Source organism: Halichoerus grypus, chromosome 10, assembly GCF_964656455.1.
Source record: "Halichoerus grypus chromosome 10, mHalGry1.hap1.1, whole genome shotgun sequence".
NCBI classification, from domain to species: Eukaryota; Metazoa; Chordata; class Mammalia; order Carnivora; family Phocidae; genus Halichoerus; species Halichoerus grypus.
Genome location: NC_135721.1, coordinates 38,166,216 through 38,184,378, shown reverse-complemented (window position 1 = coordinate 38,184,378; position 18,163 = coordinate 38,166,216). Strand labels below are relative to the sequence as shown.

General features: G+C 41.4%; 1 protein-coding gene across 3 annotated transcripts in view; it reads left to right on the top strand.

The window, feature by feature from the left end:
* The window catches only part of KDM3A (lysine demethylase 3A), a 56,180-nt gene extending 38,251 nt beyond the window's left edge, over positions 1-17,929 (top strand). For all 3 annotated transcript variants that reach the window (XM_036076171.2, XM_036076169.2, XM_036076170.2), the window contains 10 exons: positions 1,475-1,647; positions 2,027-2,263; positions 3,534-3,705; positions 5,981-6,068; positions 6,732-6,862; positions 11,798-11,917; positions 11,997-12,136; positions 13,558-13,734; positions 13,818-13,952; positions 14,910-17,929. In XM_036076171.2, coding sequence (XP_035932064.1) covers positions 1,475-1,647; positions 2,027-2,263; positions 3,534-3,705; positions 5,981-6,068; positions 6,732-6,862; positions 11,798-11,917; positions 11,997-12,136; positions 13,558-13,734; positions 13,818-13,952; positions 14,910-14,990 — 1,454 coding nt within the window. In that variant the 3' untranslated portion in view covers positions 14,991-17,929. The remainder of the gene's footprint in view (positions 1-1,474; positions 1,648-2,026; positions 2,264-3,533; positions 3,706-5,980; positions 6,069-6,731; positions 6,863-11,797; positions 11,918-11,996; positions 12,137-13,557; positions 13,735-13,817; positions 13,953-14,909) is intronic.
* The last annotated feature ends 234 nt before the right edge of the window (positions 17,930-18,163 follow it).

Below are 18,163 nucleotides of genomic sequence, written 5' to 3'. Positions count from 1 at the left end.
TCTTGGACTCCACACTGAGTTTGGAGCCTATGTTAAAAAAAAGAAAAGAAAAGAAAAATGCAGTCCCAAAAGGGAGAACTTCTGCTGACAGTAGGACTCTAGGCTGAGATTGTGTTTGGCAAGAAAGGAGTGGGCTGAGACTTGTTTGTTTTAATAAATGATTTCTACTTTTCTGTCCTTACCCTGTTGTTCCTGTTTTGTCTAATTGGAATGTTCTGGCTTCAGTTTTATTTTTCTCATTTGTGCTGTTGTCTTAGGATACTGATGACAGTATAAAGAATACAGGCTTTAGAGTCAGGTAGTTAAATTAGAATTTATGTGATTCTGCTTTTTTTAGCTATAAGAAAGAAAAATTGGAGGTTAATTTCTTTCATGCAAAGATCCTAAACAAAGTTTCAGTACTCTAGATAAAGGAATTCTACAGTATGACCAAGCAGGGCTTCAGAAGAAAAGTCATGTGCCAAGACACAAAGTAGTAAAATTCAATACCTATTCACGATTTAAAAAAAAAATAACTTTTAAATTAGGAACAAAAGGGAACATTCTCAGTCTAATTAGTTTCTACAATAAAACTGACAGCAAACATCATAATGATTGATTTTTTTTTTTTTTAATTGGTTGAGTATTTTTAACAGTGTGCCTCTATTCAGGAATAAGAGGTTACCTGCCATCACTATTTTATTAAACAATGTACTGGAAGTCCTGGCTATTGCAGTAAGGCAAACAAAAAAAAGATGTTAGGATTGGAAAGAAAGTGATAAAGCTGTTGATATTTTAGACAATCTGATTATACCTGTGAAAAATCTAAAATATCTATATTTAATAAACACATATCTATCAAGTTTGCTAGTTACAATGTTAATTTATAAAAATTTTATTTTATATACCAGGAGCAAACAAATAGAAAATGGAAGTTTAAAAAATACCATTTGCACCATATGATTTCATGCATGTGGAATCTAAAAAAACAAATGAATAAAAAAATCAGACCTATGATTGCCAAAGGGGGGTGTGGGGTGGAGGGGTGGGTGAAGGGGAGTGGGAGATGCTTCCAGTTATGGAATGAAGGTGACATGGGAATAAAAGGCACAGCAATAGGAATTACTGTCCATGGTCTTGTAACAGTGTCCTATGGTGACAGATGGGAGCTACACTTGAGTGAGCACAGTATAACAGAGAAGTTGAATCACGATGTTGTACACCTGAAACTAAAGGAACATTGTCAGCTATACTGGGGGAAAAAAATTAAAACAAAAAAAACAATATCACCTTGAATGTTGGGTACTTACTGTTTTAATACCAGTGGGAAATCCTTGTCTAAATCAATGATTTCATTAGGATTTATCCTCTTAAGTTTTTTGGTTCTAAAGTAAATGAAAACCAAGTTCCAAAGTAATTCTACTAATAGAAGACAAGTAAGGGATTTGCCTTTCAGAATGCTTTTCCATCTGGATGTTTTTGGTTTTGTTTCTAGAAAAACAACCGACGATGCCAATTCTAAAGAATGAAATCAAATGCCTTCCACCCCTCCCCCCTTTGAGCAAATCCAGCACAGTCCTCCACACCTTTAACAGCACAATTTTAACACCTGTAAGCAACAACAATTCTGGTTTCCTCCGAAATCTCTTGAATTCCTCTACAGGAAAGGTATACATTTGCCTTATTGTTTGTATTTCGTCTTGTAAAAATGAATAGAGTCAGAACAGGAAGAGACTAGAGAAATTGAAACAGACAGTAGAAAGAAGATATGAATCTTAGGCTTTCCACCTAAGTACAGAAGGTTTCATTGGCAGGTGGGCTTCACAGGGTTATAGTACCGAGCTGGGCCATTTTTTCGTTAAATTTTTTCTGTACCTACTTCTGTGAGTTGTAATGTCAAGTGGGGGAAGGGAATTTACCTATTTGTCTTAGGGTCCTGACTTGGACTCTTCTGGATATTTGATCTTTATCCTAGCATTATAGGAATGGGTTTTTTTGATGGTAGGCAATGACCTATTTAAAGACTTGTGTTCTTTCTCAAATTCAGACAGAAAATGGATTGAAGAATACACCAAAAATCCTTGATGACATCTTTGCCTCTTTGGTGCAAAATAAAACTTCCTCTGATTTATCTAAGAGGCCTCAAGGACTGACTATTAAGCCCAGCATTCTGGGCTTTGACACTCCTCACTATTGGCTATGTGATAATCGCTTGCTCTGCCTCCAGGATCCCAACAACAAGAGCAACTGGAATGTGTTTAGGGAGTGCTGGAAACAAGGGCAGGTAAGAGGGGCCTCTGCTCCCCCAATCCAGTTCAGAGCCCCTTTCTCAGTTCTTTTAGTAGGCTTCTGACAGTCCCGCCCCCCACCCCACCACCCTTCATTTGTAAGTGGTATATATCTTATTTGCTCTTTTTGTACTTTATCGTTTAGGGTGAATATAATTAAGGCACTGTAGCTCTGAGTCTTATTTTTTACAGCAGACATTCCTGAGCTCTCTTCCAGTGAGGTTTTGACTGCTTCTAAACCAGTTATCTTTGGGTTTTTAATGAATGCTTTCTGGGCTATGTGATTCTTGGGTGATAAACCTCAACAGGAGGAGTGCGAGCAAGACTAAGAGGCTGATGGGGCTTGGGGGATTAGACAGAATACAATCAAAATCACGTGTCCCTCTTCCCTGAATTAAAACACTTATCCTGAAGGCAATTTTAGGTGTGCCAGAGCCATGTGCTGTCCTCTTGGAGCTGGTGTGTGGTCTCCCAGGGGCCTGCATTGTTCCAGCTTACATTTTGGTTGATGGTTTGGGAGATGCATGGCTTTGTGGACCTGCTCCTCTGCTTTCTTGTTTTGGTTTTTGTATTCTGGATCTTTGGCTTCTCTTTGGGGCCACATGGAGTCCTCGCTAAAGGGACACTATGTTCTTGGACAAGGCCAGGACTTGGGGAATTGCCAAATAGAGAAATGTATGTATTTAACCAAAAAAAAGTTCCTGCATTTTTTTTCAGCCCTGTATAACTAACTAATAAGATTTGCTCATGGTGACAACGACAGGCTGAGTATAATCCACCAGCCAAGTTTTGTTTGGATTCCATAATGTTTAAAAAAATTGAACTTCTCAATATTTTAGTTAGGCTGTTGCACATAAAGATTGGGATGGTTGGCTTGGCAACCGCAGGTCCATGTTCCTGCCTGGCAGCAACAGGCTGGAGACCAATGGCAGCACCCCTTTTGGACAGGACACTCCTACCACCTTTGTCTCTCCTTTACATTCCCTGCCTGGTCCTGAGACTTGCTGTTGGTATTCTGTGAGTAATGGCCTCTGAGTCATAAGATAGGATCCTTGCTTCTGGAAGCTTACTAATGTAGTTTGAGAGCAAGGAGCACATGAAAACAAGAAGTGGTATGGGAGCTCAGAGCACTAAGCTGTCACCTCGGGATCTGCCACTGAGGACCAGCCACAGAGAAACAAACAAGCAGCCGTTTGAAAAGGGGCTGCCACTGGTTTGGGGACCAGAGCTGGAGGAGTTCAAACTAAAGTCTTCATTCTCTTTTAGCCAGTGATGGTGTCAGGAGTGCATCATAAATTGAACACTGACCTTTGGAAACCTGAATCCTTCAGGAAAGAGTTTGGGAATCAGGAAGTCGACCTAGTTAACTGTAGGACCAATGAAATCATCACAGGAGCCACAGTAGGAGACTTCTGGGATGGATTTGAAGATGTTCCAAGTATGTATTAAAGCCCTTTTAAGGGAGTTAGAATGTGGAAGGAGGGCACGGGAGTAGCAGGAGTCTGAAGCCCCTCAGTGGCAACAACAGCATTGTCCGTGATCTTGGAGTTTAAAATTCGTGTCTTATCTCTTCTTCCCCTTTCTTTTTAAAAGTTATGCTTTCAAACCAAGGCAACATTCACCTTGTAGTTCCCTAGAGAGGTGAGGTTTTGGTCATCTGTACTCGAGGTGGCTCCACGTCTGTCCCATGACAGAAATTCTGTGCTTTCACTTGTGCCCAGGGGGAGGGGAGCACAAAGCTGGGGCCTGGGACTCAAGGCTGGTGGTTTTATGTGTGTCTCACCCTCATACATCCTTTTTGCTTTTAAAAATTTTAACTACTGTTTAACAAGATAAGTAGACCTGAAGATGCCAGGGAATGTGAATGCATTTAACACGGGGTATCCTGATCACTGCCTACTGCATCTGGGCTAGGGGCCGTTGCAGTAAGAAGGTTTGTGTGTCTAGTGCTGAGGCTTGGCCCTTTCTGTGTATTGGCCAGTCAGTAAATTGATGTTCATGTTGGGCCCTGGGGATTCACATCAGCACAGGCCCCCATCCCCACTGGAGGGTTTGGCCAGTTCATTCATCAGACTCTCCGTAATTCAGATTCACTCATTCATCACTCTCATTTTTTTAGACACACATCTTTTAATCTATTGCTTTCTTATTTCATTTTACCCACATTTATAGATTATAGCTCATACTTTCAACAAACTTTATAACAAAGTTGTAGCTGACTTTTTAATACAAGGCATGATGGGGTTTTCCACAAGTAGATGCTGAGAATGGAGTTTCAGACAGAAGATGGTTACTTAGGGATCAGCATCTGCGAAACAGAGGAGAGAGCAGGAAAAGGAGTCAGCCACAGTGCAGACTCAACAAAGCCTCGGCCAGTCTTGCAGGGAGTTCTGAAACACGTATTGCCCTTCGTTGTCTCAGGTTGGGCTAAAGTTAGAAATGTCAGGGCCTTTGTCCCCCTGCCTCCCTCAGTCTCTAGATACTGGTGCCCTGAGAAGGGACCTGACCTGGCAAGGCCATGCTGTGCAGCTGACCCTAAACTCTGTGTCTGGGCAACAAGTCTTTTGAAGCTTTCCAGTGAGGCCTGAGTTCAAATCCTGTCTCTTGATATGTCCTTGTTGTGTATAGGAGCTTGGTAACTTAATTTTCCTGGGACTCAAACTTCCTCATGCTGGCAGATGGTGAAAACAGCTCCAAGTCAACTATAGCCTGCCCGTTCTATACTGACGATTCTGTCGCACACACCCCCAGCACACCACCCACACTAACGTACTGCTGGTATTCTGAACATACCCTGTCACCCTGTGTTTTTCTGTTTCCTCCTGGAGTGTGCACTTATTGAAACTAGGTTATGGCACAGTACTTGGTTGACTACAAAACATTATACAGATGTTAGTCCTCAAGAGTACCAGGTCTGAAGTCAAACCTGGGTTCCAGTCCCAATTCTGCCACTTAGTAGCTGGATGACCTTGGGTGTGTCTGTCAGTTTCCTCGTCCCCAAATGGGAATATTAAATGGTGTCTAATCTCATTGAGATACTGGGTTTAGTTGTAAGGATTAAATGGTTAAGACACTTGGCAGAGACTGGAACACAGCAAGAAATGAAATAATAGTTGTCATTGCCGTTGATCATAATTACCAACATCTTTTTCGATTAGAGTTCCTTGGTTCTTGGTTCCTTGCCATGACCTGCAACGGGTAACAGTTCTGACTGAACTACATGGTGCTATTGGCCCTACTTGTCCCTGGACAGAACGTCAGGTGGTTTCAGTCTCTGAACAAAACAAGTCATTTTTATTTCATGGTAGCCTTAGGAAACCTGGGCTACTAAACATCTGTGACCTCTTACTGTTAAAGTTCATTGCTGTTTATTAGTTAAGGAGCTGCTCACTTCTTCCAGAACACTATATAGACGGAAGATACTGGATCTGAGACAGACAACTGTCAAAACACCAACTATGTGTAATGGGCAAAGGGGGTGGCTGAAATCTCAAAGAATGAGCCGCAATTTTAAGAAGCATCTAGAAAAGATTAGTTGGTAATTTTTATTTTGCTACCCCCGTGCTGCCTCCTGGGTATGAATGGATTTCTTGGCAATGTAAAAATAAAACAGTTGGCAGGAGGGGAATATTAAAGAAAATAATATTTGTGTACTAGGTGGTCTGTTTCTGAGTTATGAATAGTAAAATTCAGTAATTCTGGTTACCTTTCAGACCGCTTGAAAAATGAAAAAGAACCAATGGTGTTGAAACTTAAGGACTGGCCACCAGGAGAGGATTTTAGAGATATGATGCCTTCTAGGTATGATTATTGGCAGGGGGGAGGGATGATTCTGTCCTTGACTTGGTAGGATAAATTCTTCTTGAGGTGGTGAGAAAAGAGTTTTCAAAAGGGAAAGATGAAATACGGAATAGTTTTACTGGTGCTGATATTTTATTTTTAGACTACAGTCTTTGGATATATGTGTTTTAAATGAGATAAAGAGGTTACTGACTTTGAGATTTGGCTGACTGATGGAATCTTCACACATTTCCACTGTAGTGCTCGGCCAGAGAGAGGCCACATGAGCTGTGCAGCCTCCGACTTGGAGGCAGTATTGGGATTGGACCTCTCAGGGTTCAGTGTAATGATATTGCATTAGATAGCAAGACAGCTGAATTGGTAGATCCATTTTCCTGATTTGAGCTTGAACCTTGGAAAGGATCCTTAGAACTAATGGATAGTACATCCCTGAGTGTCACTTCTTATCAGGAAGTTACTGACGTATTTCAGATCATTTTGATAAAGATGAGTGCTATGGGAGAGAAAGAAGATATCTTTGTTCATAACTACTATAATTCTACTCTTAAATATTGTTCAAGGAAAGCTTTCTCCATTTTTACAAGCACAGATATTTTTATTTGTTCCTTTTGGTAAGAAGGAACAAAATAGATCACACAATGATGGTTGGTTCTCTTGTCCTAGGTTTGATGATCTGATGGCCAATATTCCACTGCCTGAGTACACACGGAGAGATGGCAAACTAAATTTGGCCTCCAGGCTGCCAAACTACTTCGTGAGGCCAGATCTCGGTCCCAAGATGTATAATGCTTACGGTGAGGAAGAAATGGCTAATTTGAAAAAATTTTAATGGAAATAGAGCATGTCAGAATGTTTAGAAAATTGCTTTTGGGGGAGTTGGAGATGGAAGACCTTTATAGTCCTAACACTTCACACAGCAGTGGGCTTCAGTTTCACATATTTCCTTTCATTCCTTTTCATGTGTAGGTGTATTTCCTTTTCATAGTTGCAGTTATAGGGCGTGTGTGATTTTTTATTTTTCTCTTTTCTACATCTTATGTTCTATCGTAAAATCTTTGTGTTGCTTAATAGTTTTTAGTGTGATAATTTTTTAGTGGTTGTATGGTACATCATTAAATTAATTTTGTTACTCATTATTTTTAAAAATTTTTATTATTTTTTTATTATTGAAATTTCAGGTAGTTAACATATAGTGCTATGTGTTTCGGGAATAGAATCCAGTGATTCGTCACTTACATATAACACCCGGCACTCATCATAACAAGTGCCCTCCTTAATACCTACAACCCATCTATCCCATCCCCCACCCGCCTCTCTCCAACACCGTTTGTTTTTTCCTCTGTAGTTAAAAGCCTCATGATTTGTTTCCCTCTCTTTTTCTTCCCCTGCCATATGTTCAAGCATTTGTTTCTTAAATTCCACATATGAGATCATGTGGTATTTGTCTTTGTCTGACTTTGTTTCACCTAGCAAAACACCCTCTAGCTCCATCCATGTCATTGCAAATGGCAGGATTTCATTTTTTTGATGGCTGAATAATATTCCATTGTATATATATTACCACATCTTCTTTTTTTTTTTTTAAAGATTTTATTTATTTATTCGACAGAGAGAGACATAGCGAGAGAGGGAACACAAGCAGGGGGAGTGTGGGAGGGAGAAGCAGGCCCTTCACGGAGCAGGGAGCCCGATGCGGGGCTCGATCCCAGGACCCTGGGATCATGACCTGAGCCAAAGGCAGACGCTTAACGACTGAGCCATCCAGGTGCCCCACCACAACTTCTTTATCCATTCATCTGTTGATGGACATCTGGGCTCCTTCCATAGTTTGGCTATTGTGGACATTGCTGCTATAAAATTGGGGTGTATGTGCCCCTCCGAAACAGTATGTTTGTATCCTTTGGATACATACCCACTAGTGCAATTGATGGGTCACAAGGCAACTCTATTTTTCACTTTTTGAGACGCCTCCATACTGTGTTCCAGAGTGGCTGCTCCAGCCTGCATTCCCACTAACAGTGCAAGAGGGTTCCCCTTTCTCCGCATCCTCGCCAACACCTGTTGTTTCCTCTGTTGCCAACCTTAGTGATTCTGACAAGTGTGAGATCGTATCTCATCATGGTTTTGATTTGTTGTTACTCATTTTAAAGTCAGTCTGCTAGCTGGTTTTAACATCTGCCACACTTAAATACCCCCGTGTTGGGGGTAGTAGTTTGTTACTTAAGTTAGTATCAGAAGCACTCTCTGAATTGGATCTTCATTGTTTAGACATGACTCAGTAAACTACCCAACACGGAGGATTGCACAGGATAGAGAATGATTTCCTTGGAATGTTCCAGAGTTGTCTTTTATCATTATTGCTGTGACCTTGACCAGTTTTCTGTTGGGTCTTTATTTAGATCTTGATTATAGTTGGCTGTTTTGAAGGAATTGTTTACTGATTGATTGATGAATGAAGTTTCAGTTGTTTGGATCATTTATTGACTTTGCTTTAGTCTTTTATACTATTTGGACCCCATTTTTCCAGTCCTCTAGAATTACTTCTTTGATTTTATTCCATCCTCCCATAATTACTCTGACGTCCAGTCTCTCAGACCTGAGGGTGGCAGCCCTCCTGAAGAAAGGACAGAACCCTTTGGCATCTTTGCCGTGTTCTCCAGAGACTGTTGGGGGATGAGAGGAGCAAGGGCTTGCATCTCAGCCCCACAGTTTTTCTGTTATGGTGTCAGTCCGGGTATCCACCTGGAATGGGGTCAGGGAACATTTCGAGAAGGGAGTTTATATGGGGAAGCTCCCATAGCCTAGATGCCCGAGAGCATTCTGCCAGGGTAGGGTGAGAAATGGTCTGTGAGAGAGAGGACACAGCAGGCGAAGCCCCCAGCCTATTCCCTTTACTTTTCAGGTCTCAGTTTAGAGAGCCCTGCACACGCTGTGGGGCTGCTGAGTTTCCTTCCCTCAAGCCCTTCGGAGCAGCTAGTTGGTTGGGGTCTCAGGATGTACTCTGCTCCCAGCGGAGATTTGCGATGAACCTATGTGAATGAAAGTATTTTTCCACTAGAGTAAATGGTGTAGTGTTGCATAGTGATTATCCATGCCTTGTAGGTCTCATGAAGCTCTATGGGGTAGAAGTGGTTACCTGAGAAGTTTCAGAATAAATTGCTTGGTTTAAATAGCTTGGTAGCATAGACACCAACAGATAGATGGCAGTGTTACTCTGTACAAGCTTTACCTCTGACAGAATTGTTCCCATCCGGAGTCAGCGGTTAGGGATTGAAAATAATGAAAATGTGTTCATTTTCAAATATCTTACACCTTATCATAAACAGTAAAGAGCAGTCATTTTGAAAGGTTGGATGATTGATTGAGCTGGGACTCCTCAGGCAGAGTAGGGTGAAAAGGCTCTTTAGAGAGAGAGAGTCCGCATCTCTCCATCCCCCGTACCACCACCAGTTTTACCCATGGGGGCCAGGACTTCAGGACAGTGGCAGGGACAGTGACCTGCTCAGGATGTATGAGGGGCAGTCAGTAGCAGGTCTGGGACTAGGACGTTGGGTCTCCTGATTTCCAGGCTAGTTCTGCTGCTCTCCCTGCAGCCCCAGTGCTGTCACCCAGCAGTCCCTGTTGTGTCAGCTCGCGTGCTCTTCATAACTGTCCATGGTGTTATGTTCCAGGAATTTCTCTATTCTGGGAATCCTTTCCCTGGGACCTTTATGTTTTTATAATCTTGCTTCCGTTTAGGCTCAGGCTCTCTTCATTCAGAGACCGTTTTATCAGCTTGCAGTGGCCCGTAGCTGCCTGTGGATGAGTGTGGGGCTGATAGCTGGGTAGGTGTCGCTTCCTCCCTTGTTTGGCACAACTCTTTTCCTCCGTTTGGCACTGGCCAAGGAGCAGGCAGCCTGACAGAGCTCTGAGACCTGTTCGCCCTTCCCCCCCTTCTCCCATCACATGTCCTTCCTTCCTCCCGCAGGGTTGCCTGCTGTCCTGCAGTTTGTACGTTTGTAACGCCGCTGTATGTGTTTGTATTCCCGCAGAATATTCTTTCAGTTTTAACCTGTGTTTGAGCTTTATATAAATAGAATCAGACTTTTGGATCATCATCCATGCTATCATTTATAACTGTCCATTTCATTCGTTTTCTTTCTATTCTATTAATTGCTTTTTCTTCTTACATTTTAACTTTTTTTACTTTTTATTACAGAAAGAGTTTCCAAATGCACTCAGAACTTGAAAGTCTAATACAGTGACTCCCCATGTACTTACCCCCCAGTTATAGCAGCTATCAATTTTTTGCCATGATTTCATTATTCCCTCCCGTTCTGTTTTTCCTTTACCATTTTAAAGCAAATCTTGGGGCGCCTGGGTGGCTCAGTTGGTTAAGCGGCTGTCTTCGGCTCAAGTCATGATCCCGGGGTTCTGGGATCGAGTCCCGCATCGGGCTCCTTGCTCAGCGGGGAGCCTGCTTCTCCCCGGCCTGCCGTTCCCCCTGCTTGTGCTTGCTGTCTCTCTCTTTCTGTGTCAAGTAAATAAGTAAAATAAAAACAACAACAACAAAAAATAAAGCAAATCTCCTTTGATAACTCCTTTAAAGCCTATCCTTTGATTTTGCCTAAATACTTAAATGTTCAGCCCTCTCTTAGGGCTGATAGTTCAGCTAAATGGAAAGGAAATCGCTACAGTACAGGGCTCTTAGGGCTACCGTCCCAGGTTGAAGTTATGGGGTGCCCTCTCCTGTGTCGAGCTGCTCCTCAAACTGCAAGGCTCTGGCAAGCTGGAGGGAAGTCCCTTGGCCTCCTCCAAACAAAACAGAGCTGTTTCAGGGGCTGGTGGGTTAGCAGACAGCCTCTGCCTGCCCCCTATGAGCCATGCTTCTCTCTACTGCCCATTCAAGGGTCTTCACATCAGGGCGGGCCATCCACGGTGAGCACAGGGCTCGGTGAGCCTCAGCGTGACTGCCAAGAAGGCGAGTCTTTTTCTGGGGGTAAGAGATGAAAGTTTCAGACTATGAGCACCAACCAGGACTTCATGCTGTGGCTCACTACCCCCACTCCCCACTTTTCTTTCTTTCTTTCTTTCTTTTTTTTTTTTTTTTTTACAGTTGAAGGAACCAAGGAATGCGTTGGGCAGTGTTCTGTCTTGTTCTAAGTGTATAGCCATTTGAGGTCCCAGCTTTATGTGTATGTGAGGGGGCTTTCTGTTAGACTATCCATCTTGAGTGGGTCCTGGGCCTTTTGTTTTGCCCCAGAGTACTCTAGGCTGTGACAACCAAAGCTTGAGAACTGGTCGAGCACATGTCCTTTTGGCAAATTCCAGCTCTAGGAGCCACTTTACCATTCCCGAGTCCTGCTTTCTTGTTTTTTGGCTTAGGAGTATTTCTTCTTCTCTCGCCAGCACATTGTTTCATTAAAAAAATTTTTTTCAATAATTTCATCCTGGACTTTTAGTTGCTCTTCACAGGAGGGTCTATCAGGGACCTACTTTGCCTATCATCATAAACAAGTCCTAGTGGTAGGACTTGGTTTTTTATTTTTATAATTAAATATTTGATGAGATTATTTTCTTTCAAAGTTGAAAGGTTAACAGAACTTAATATTAAATATTGTTCTCTTACTTTTACATGATTTATATAAGAGGCAGCTTTTAAATCTTGTGACCAGGTATCTCACAGGGAGTGGGAGAGACAGTGGCAGCCTTCGTCATCTCCGTAAATTTAAGGTGTTTTCTGTTGGCAGGATTAATTACTCCAGAAGACAGGAAATACGGAACCACAAATCTTCACTTAGACGTATCTGATGCAGCTAATGTCATGGTGTACGTGGGAATTCCCAAAGGACAGTGTGACCAAGAAGAAGGTAGGGTGCTAAGTGTAGAAGTGAGGCTTACTCTCTGAGTTGGAGACTGGGGTCTGATATTTGCTTTCTCTTGCTCTAGAAGTCCTTAAAACCATCCAAGATGGAGATTCTGATGAACTCACAATAAAGCGATTTATTGAAGGAAAAGAGAAGCCAGGAGCCCTCTGGCACATATATGCTGCAAAGGACACAGAGAAAATACGAGAATTCCTTAAAAAGGTGTGCTTTCTATCCTATGGCTTGTGAAGAGAGGCGTGGAGAATAGCACTGTTAGAAATTACTCCATGTTGAGAACTGACTGGCTACTAGGCAATAATCATAACCTCAGAAGTTTAATCTTTGCGTATCAGATTGACTAGGCTGAAGCTGGTTGCTGAGGAACAAAGATTTCAAAATGATCAGGCTCACACCTCTGAAAAGAGGAGGCCTTGTGTTATGTCTGTGTTTTACATTATAGTGCATTTGGAGATTTTTGTGCTCTCCCTTCAGGTCCGAACCATTCCTCTGATTGTTTAGCATCTATTTGTTTTTATTGCCTTAAAAATCTAAGTACCTCAGAAGTTCATGTGTAATTCCTTGGCCCTTGATACCTGTGTTCTGAGTGAGTTACTTAGGGCCCTGTGGGTTTTGTCCACCCTCATTTAGTAGTAGGTCAGGAAAGCCTCAGGTATTACTTGTGGCCCTTAGCTTGCAAAGGGCCATTGGAAAGGGATACGGGGCTTTTTTTTTTTTTTTTTTTTGAAGATTTTATTTATTTATTTGACAGAGAGAGACACAGCGAGAGAGGGAACACAAGCAGGGGGAGTGGGAGAGGGAGAAGCAGGCTTCCCCCTGAGCAAGGTGCCTGATGCGGGGCTCGATCCCAGGACCCTGGGATCATGACCTGAGCCGGAGGCAGACACTGAACGACTGAGCCACCCAGGCGCCCCAGGATACAGGGGCTTTTAAGATTCCAAGTTTCCAGTGGTTGTCAGGTTGTTCAGCAAGGGCTGTGTGTGGAAGTTCTAGGCAACTGGAAAGATGGGTGCATCCAGTATCTGTGGCTGATACTCTTCAGTTCATAAGGATTAGATGTGAACACCCCTAGCCTGTTTCCTGGTGCCAAGTAGGTCCTTAACCAGCATTGGTTTGAATCAAGCTATTTCTGACTTAGGATCATTTGACTCTTCCAAAACCTCCTGGTCTCCATATTGCTGCCAAATACTGTTGTCTAGAATAAACCGATTTAATTTATAGCTGTCTTTGGGACTGCTCTGTAACTCGGATTGTTAAATGAATATAGATTTTTAATAACGGCAGTACAACAGTCTGTTTCTAAGGAACTCGAGTCTACTTACATTCAAAAGTCTAGACCAAAATATTGTCCAAACATAGTATCTAGAAAAATATGCAGACTGCCAGTCAGAGATTATTGGAAATGACAGAAGGAAAACCACATTTTCTTTCAGTTTTCTCTTGGTTCTTTCAGTTAATGTCTTTGAGTATCACCTGTCTCTTTCTGTCAGCGGGGTACCTGTTAAGGAAGGCCTGACATCTACTGACTGTCCACACTATTCGGGGGCCTGGGGGTGGGGTGGCGGAATGCCCTCATTGTGCCTCACTGTGTTGCTCAGTTTCATAATATTTCAAATGTGTTCTAGGTATCAGAAGAGCAAGGTCAAGAAAACCCAGCAGACCATGATCCCATTCATGATCAGAGCTGGTATTTAGACCGATCACTAAGAAAGCGTCTTCATCAAGAGTATGGAGTTCAAGGCTGGGCTATTGTACAGTTTCTTGGGGATGTGGTATTTATTCCAGCAGGAGCTCCACATCAGGCAAGAAACATTACTTTATTCTTTATTCTCTTTACACTGAGAACTTTTGCATATGTGTTACTGATATAACCTGTGTTTTCCAGGTTCATAACTTATATAGCTGTATTAAAGTGGCTGAAGATTTTGTTTCTCCAGAGCATGTTAAACACTGTTTCTGGCTTACTCAGGAATTCCGTTATCTGTCACAGACTCATACCAATCATGAAGATAAATTACAGGTAAAAATAGCACTGATTCTTGGCATTCTCTCTCTCTGGCTTCATGGCCCATTACTGACCTAAAGAGAGTCAGTGAACTTGGCCATGTCACAGTTGGTACAGTGAGTTGATAAACTGGCTTCATGTGTAGTTTCACTGTCTACTTAGGCCAAGGAGGAATGAACATAGAGGAAGTCTCACCTTGGTTTGTTATTGTTTATACTCTAAAGGACTATGCCCCAAGAGAAAGACTTTAGTACTGAAAATGAATAGATCTTTGAGGGGCCTGGGTGGTGCAGTCGGTCGAGTGTCCGACTCTTGGTTTCAGTTCAGGTCATGATCTCAGGGTTGTGAGATTGAGCCCGATCTACACTGAGTGCAGAGTCGGCTTGGGAATCCCTCTCTCCCTCTCCCTCTATCTATCCCGCTTATGCTTGAGTGCACATGCTCTCTCTCTCTCAGATCTTTAAAAAAGAAAGAAGGAAAGAGAATAAATAGATCTGACTTCTGATCCTGGCTCAACTGCCAGACATTGGTCTTGAACAAAGACTTGTAGTGCTGTGTTCTCATCCTTGAGTAGAGCAGCACAGAATCTCTGGGATCCAAAGAAGATCTCGGAGAGTGGGTTTAAAGATGCTTTCAGTAGTGAATTACGTAACATAGTTTCATGTTTGGAAAACTAAGGGAACATAAAAGTTTTGAAAAATTGTACCTTGGGGCTTGCCTCTCCCTGTACTCACCAGGCTCAGGTTTATGGGACATCAAAACCTGTGGAAGGGGGAAAAGGAGGCATGGGTTTAAAATGTGTATGACATACTGGCCTAAAGGAGTCTAGGTGCCTTTTAAGTACCGACATTTTGAATACCAAGTTTTAACTTTAGAGAGAATGGTAGTAAAACTGACAGGGGAAATGTTTGGTCTTAGTGACAGATTTTAGATATAGTGGTAAACTGACCATAATTTCTCCCGTTCTTTTAGGTGAAGAATGTTATCTACCATGCAGTGAAAGATGCAGTTGCTATGCTGAAAGCCAGTGAATCCAGTTTTGGCAAACCCTAGGGGTCCCAGAGACGCCTTAACCCCTGTACATTGGAAGTGAATTCCTGGCAGCTGATCAAACTCTTCAGGCAGGATTCCTGTGGACTTTGAGATTCATGTTACCTCAGCTTCTTTTTTAAACTGTACCCAACTGGTAAGGGTACTCTGTCTAATGTATATTTCTAGTGTTTACACACACTAAATGTGTATATGTAGGAACTATTTACAGAACATGCATCCTTAAACTGTGACTTTTCACCTAGTGCAGAACTTCTACCATATTCTGTAAAAACAAAACCTCTTGTCCGCTCTGGAATAATACCTGCAGTTACTCCCCAGCTGTGGGGTTGGACAGCTTAGTCAGAATGGGTTTATAACTATTAGGAATCACTGCGCAGTTTATTTGGTTGTATTTTGTTTTGTGTGTGTCTGAGTACCCTCTCCCTCAGCCTGTAGGGCTCAGGTGAGCGACGGAGGAAGTGACAGCTAATGATGCAGTTCCTGCTGTGTTGCATTAGGACTGGCATTATATAGCAGAAATCAACTACTGTACAATTCTTGGGTTTAACCATCTTTATTTAGTTCAATGGAGTTTTAATTTAAATGAAGCTTTGCTAATTTTAAGTGTTAAGCATTTTGCATTAAAGTATTCATATAATACTTTGACTCCACTTATTGGCATTGTTATCCTCTGGTTGTAGGTTCAACAGACTTTTCTCAAATGTTACAAGTGTAAGGTTGCTGCAGGAGCTCATCTTAAAAGCAAAGAAATTAGATGCTATAGTGATTTGTGGTTATTATAATGCTAACATGGAAATAAGTTTCTTCCCAGCCAAGTGGAAACCTTGTCACACCTCTACAAAGAAACATCACCAATTAGCTAAATTCAGAGTGGAAGTTAACAACAACAACAACAAAAAACAAATAGTGACTGGTTAAATGGTTCTTCTAAAAAGGTATTTCAGAGAGATCGAAATACATTGTTTTCTGGCCTTTCATAAAGTAAGTTTACAAAGGAAAAGGAAATTACTAGAAGTTTTAGAGTAGTAGTATCTAAAATAGTCCTTTCTGATGGAAGAAATTCATCAAGAAGCCACCTTTCTGTATCTCCCTGATTCTCTTAGACAGCTATCGTTATACTAAATAAAAGGAATGAAGTTGAAATCAAGTAGTAGAGACAAGGCCTAGAGTTTTTTCCTATGTGCTCAGGTAGGAGGTCAAAGATCCCTGCCTAATGCCAGCCCCCTCTTCAAGCCAAAACCTGTAAAACATAAATTTCCTGGAAAAAATAAGTAGACCTATCTGCCCACATCAGTGGGAAACATCTTCCCTGGGAATTTATCAGAAGCTCCTTTATACAGGTTTGGCTCTCAAATTGGCACTGCTACTTAGAAATCTCCCTCAGCTGAAATAGGAAAACTTGGATCCTCTGTAGAGGAAATCAGCTTCAAGCCAGGCCTCAAGGGAGTGACAGTTCCAAGACTGTTATTCACAATCAAATAGATTGTAAAAACAAATATGAAAACTGAAAGCCACCATGAACAAGATCAGCAAGGACCTTCAGATTGCCATATTAAACCTGCAGAGGTTTATAGACTGAAATGATCCTGTATTATTTTATATTCTGAAATGTTTTCTCTGTTAAAAGAAATGAGAGTATAGGAATATGAAGAATGTGATTTCTAGAAATGACAAGATACGGAAGAAATGAGACATGATGTTTAAAATTAGAAACTTAGCAGATGAGTTAAACAACAAAAAAAGTTCTTCTATGAACTGGGAGATTGGTAAAAATACAGAATACAGCATTGAACAACAGGATTCTATAAAGAGGTGTTAACTGATAAGCAGAATGCCAAAAAATACAGATTTGGTAATCAGGGGCTGAAAGCCTAGAGGGATGGGGGGTGGGGGATGCTGTCCAGAGACAAGAGTTTCCCGGTACTCATGAAGTCATCAGATTGGAGAAGCCCATCTAAATCAAGCAAAGTAAATAAAAAATCCACATATAATAATAAATTAAAAGAAAGGCAGCCAGAGTGGAGAAAACATGATCCTCAAAGAAGTGACAGACTAACAGGTGACTTCTCCACGTCAACAGTGCAGGTCAGAAGAAAGTAAACGCTTTTCTCACTGTGCTGAAGACCAGAGCCTGAAACAGCAACACAGACACAGCCAAATTCTTTCCCTGTTCTTTATGGAAACTTTCAGACAAAAACCAGAGTTTATTTTCAGGCCCTTACTGAAGGAAATTTTAAGGATATCCTTAGGAAAGAAAACCCACAGCATGCAAGAAAAAATGGAGGACAAGGGAAATTACAAACTCCTGGATACATTTAAGCAATAATGGCATTAAACAATATTTTTAGAAGTCAGGATAATTTTTCTTAAAAAGTTAAACAGAATTATGATCCAGCAACTCCACACCTAGGTTTACTCAAAAGGATTGAAAGCAAGGATTCAGATACCTGTACGTGCATGTTCATAGCAGCGTTATTCACAAGACCCAGCCCAAGAGTGCATCACAGATGAAGGGATAAACAAGATGTGGCATATACATACAATGGAGCATTTTTCGGTCTTAAAAACAAAGGAAATTCTGGCATGTGCTACAACATGGATGAATAAGACCCAAAAGGATAAATACATGATTCCACTTATATGAGAAATAATCATAATCTTAGACAAATTTCATAGAGACAAAGTAGAATGGTGTCGCCAGGGCTGGGAGGAAGGGGTAATGGGAATTCCTGTTTAATGGGTACAGAGTGTATCTGTCTGGGATGAAGTTCTGGAGATGGATGGTGGTGATGGTTGCACAACATTGTAAATGTACTTAATACCACTGAATTGTACACTTAAAAATGGTTAAAATGCTCAATTTTTTATTATGTATATTTTACCAAAATAAAAATCAACTCCCAAGTAGGGAAAACCTTTGGAGTTGAATGAGAAAATGACATTTTTGTTTTTTAAAAACTGATTAGAAAGTCAGGAAAGAAGGAACAAATGGGACTTTTCTGAATATTCCAAATACAAGATAAAGATGGTCCGGCTGTAATAAAAGACTCGACTGTTTGCTGCTTATGAAAGATACGGTTTGACTGTAGGTTAAAAGTACAGAACAAATTATACCATGTAAACACTAGTCATATGAAAGTAAGTATGGCTATATTGATTCCAATTTTAAGATT